The sequence below is a fragment of the Telopea speciosissima genome, chromosome 1, assembly GCF_018873765.1.
Source record: "Telopea speciosissima isolate NSW1024214 ecotype Mountain lineage chromosome 1, Tspe_v1, whole genome shotgun sequence".
NCBI classification, from domain to species: Eukaryota; Viridiplantae; Streptophyta; class Magnoliopsida; order Proteales; family Proteaceae; genus Telopea; species Telopea speciosissima.
Genome location: NC_057916.1, coordinates 72,061,826 through 72,064,724, shown reverse-complemented (window position 1 = coordinate 72,064,724; position 2,899 = coordinate 72,061,826). Strand labels below are relative to the sequence as shown.

Genomic DNA, 2,899 nt, shown 5'->3' with positions numbered 1-2,899 from the left:
TTTATCAAACAGTTTTTTGTTTTTTATCAAAATAATTTTTTGTAGTGATTTTTTAAGAAAAAAATAAATTGAAATGAAAATAAAAAATGATACAAAAAAGAGCTTACAACAGAGCACGTTAAATTACCCAGATTGATGCTCCAACATGCACACTCATTGATCATACAGTCATACACTGATCCAGCCACAGCCACGTGACCAAGCAGCGATCCCTTGCTCTTAATTAATGTTAACCTAGTTTGCACTTTGCCCTTGTCGTTATGCATTCGAGGCCTGCCTGGCCGTGTGTATAGTGGAGTCGTCCACTACTGTCAATCAGGGGATGAATTAGACATATCGTAGAAAGAGTCGTCCACTACTGTCAATCTGTCACTGTAGAAGGAGCGGTCACTTTTTAGTTTTTAAGATCTTTTTACCGTTTCTCGTCACCCTAATGGAGAAAAGTCACCGTCTCGTCTTGTCATTTTGCAGAGACAGAGGGAGGGAGAGAGAGAGAAAAGCGAACCTGGGAATAAAGAATTGAGTTTGTTCAAGCTTTGATATTGAAATCACTGTAGTTACTTAGGGTTTGTACCGTTCTAGGGACTTCAAAAACAAAAATAATCCATCGAATAAAGAAGGGGAGAAACGAAAAAGGAAAACTTTTCAAAATTGTCGCTGGTTTTTGATATTTGGACGACACAATTAGATTTCTACAAACAAGCTCTCTTTAAATGAGCCCAACCTCACCACTCCTGTTGCTTCCTTGGTAACAGTAACAGAGCACAGTAGTAGCAGCTGCAGGCGCCGTTTCCCTTTTTATACTCTTTCTCCCCTCACCCCTTCTACCCAATTCCACTTTTGTTTTTCTCTCTTTCACTCACACACCTCTCTCTGCAACTGCAATTGCCTCTGATGGCGACTCCCTCTGTACCATTATAAACAGTTTTGCTTCTCCTCTTTACAAGAGCTTCGGAGATAAAAGAATAGAAAGAAAAGCATAACAATGGTGGGTTATCGCTTCGCTTCTAGGAGTTATTGATGCCGGTTTTTCTTTGAAATTAACTTAAATATCATTTTTTTGGGGCTTCTTTGCAGGTGGGTACATCTTCTTTTCCTCAATGGCTTGAAGCCCTTCTTGGAGAGAAGTTCTTTAACCCATGTTTGATTCATGAATCCGCGAAGAAGAACGAAAAGAACATTTTTTGCTTGGATTGTTGCACCAGTATCTGTCCTCACTGCTTATCTCCTCACCGCTCCCACCGTCTCTTACAGGTTTCTACAACTTCAACTTCTGACCTTTCCCCTCCTGTTCTTCTTCTTTGTTGTTCATTACTGAGGTTCTTTGTTTACTTCAGATACGAAGGTATGTCTATCATGATGTTATTCGGGTGGATGATATCGAGAAATTGATAAACTGTGACTATGTTCAAGTAAGTTTCTTATTTTCTCATCAGAAGATAGCTTTGTTCTATTAATCAGTGACTGACGTAGTTTTCTTGTTTGTGAATAGTCCTACACCACAAACAGCGCAAAAGTTGTGTTTTTAAATCAAAGGCCTCAATCTAGGCCTTTCAGAGGGTCAGGAAACGTCTGCACCATATGTGATAGAAGCCTACAAGACCCATACCTCTTCTGCTCTCTTGCCTGCAAGGTTCAAAACCTTCAAAAACCTCACTGGGTTTCTCCCATTTTCTTCTGGGTCTCTTGCTTTTACTAGTATCTTTTAATACTGCTCTTTGTTGTTACAGGTTCATCAACTGATGAAGACCGAAGGTGGGGTATCGAAATACCTCTACGAGTGTGAATTCCTTCCTTTACCAGAAGGAGCCAAGGGGGAGAGCTGCGACCTCGACGATGGCCAAATGACGCCTGACTCGATGCTTGAATCGCCAGTTTCTTTTCGCACATCTTCAGGGTCAAGCGCAAGTGGTGGTGCAGTGAGTTGCAAAACCCTTGCGTGCACTGCAACTACCGAGTTTGTGAAGAAGAAACGGACCAGCGTCTCAGCCCCCCGGACCTTGTATCGGCCGACATGCTCACGAGTATCGGAAATCACTATGAGTTTGAATCGGAGAAAGAGTATCCCTCACCGGTCGCCTCTGTACTGAATTGGTACGATTAATAGTAATTAATAGATTCTTGAAAATGTGGTAAAGGAGGAACTGAAGAGGGGAGGGTGGGTTGTCGTTCCTGTTCTTTTGGGAATAGGCTATTATTTGATATTTCAATTTCAGTGTCTCTGTTGATACTCAGATGGTTTGTTTAGAAAGAGGAGGAGAAGAAGCAGAAACCTCCCAATTTTGTAGAGAAATTATTGTACTTTGTCTTTCCCTCTTCTCTTTCTAGGTTCTTATTTAATTCATAGTTTTTCATTAGCATTTCCTTCGTTTTTTTTTTTATTCTTCTTTTCTTGTTGATAGAAGTCCTGCAGAGATTTCAGCATAGAGAGCTGTGGGACAGAGAAGGGAGCCCAAGTCTTATGCTTTGTTCTGTCCTTTTTACCTTTATATTCACTCTTTTTTTAACTTACTGATTATGTATTTTGAATTGCTCCACCTCCACTAGGTTTAATTTGCCTTTCAGTGTGGGGGAGATTCAATGGGATTCTTGTGAATGGACAGTTCAAATTACAGTAAAATATTTTGTTTGATCTTGTTAACCTAGCTTGCACTTGTCATTTTCAGTCTTTTGGGAGATGGGTATGAAAAAAAGTGAGGTGGAGAGAGATGGATATTTTGGGTATATAGTATGTACTTAATTTTATTTTGGGGGTATTGTGTACAGCTGTGCTAAGTTTTGGGGAAAGGGTAGAGGAGCAGAAAAGCTCTCTATCTAATTGGGAGGGGCTCAGGTTGGATTGGAAATGAGGAAACCTAAAATCTATCTCTACCTAGCAGGTATGACTGTGACTCACCAC

General features: G+C 40.5%; 1 protein-coding gene across 1 annotated transcript; it reads left to right on the top strand.

The window, feature by feature from the left end:
* The first annotated feature begins 896 nt into the window (after positions 1 to 896).
* LOC122660350 (protein RGF1 INDUCIBLE TRANSCRIPTION FACTOR 1-like) lies at positions 897 to 2,293 on the top strand. The gene is made up of 5 exons (XM_043855619.1): positions 897 to 988; positions 1,078 to 1,254; positions 1,338 to 1,412; positions 1,493 to 1,633; positions 1,731 to 2,293. Exons 1-5 carry the CDS (start codon positions 986 to 988, stop codon positions 2,088 to 2,090), a joined length of 756 nt encoding a protein of 251 aa, XP_043711554.1. The 5' UTR covers positions 897 to 985; the 3' UTR covers positions 2,091 to 2,293.
* Positions 2,294 to 2,899: the final 606 nt, after the last annotated feature.

Excerpts from the sequence above, each read along its gene's own strand:
- LOC122660350 (XM_043855619.1), top strand. Across the intron at positions 1,413-1,492 it reads TAAACTGTGACTATGTTCAA|TCCTACACCACAAACAGCGC; the intron begins GTAAGTTTCTTA and ends GTTTGTGAATAG. Across the intron at positions 1,634-1,730 it reads TCTGCTCTCTTGCCTGCAAG|GTTCATCAACTGATGAAGAC; the intron begins GTTCAAAACCTT and ends TTGTTGTTACAG.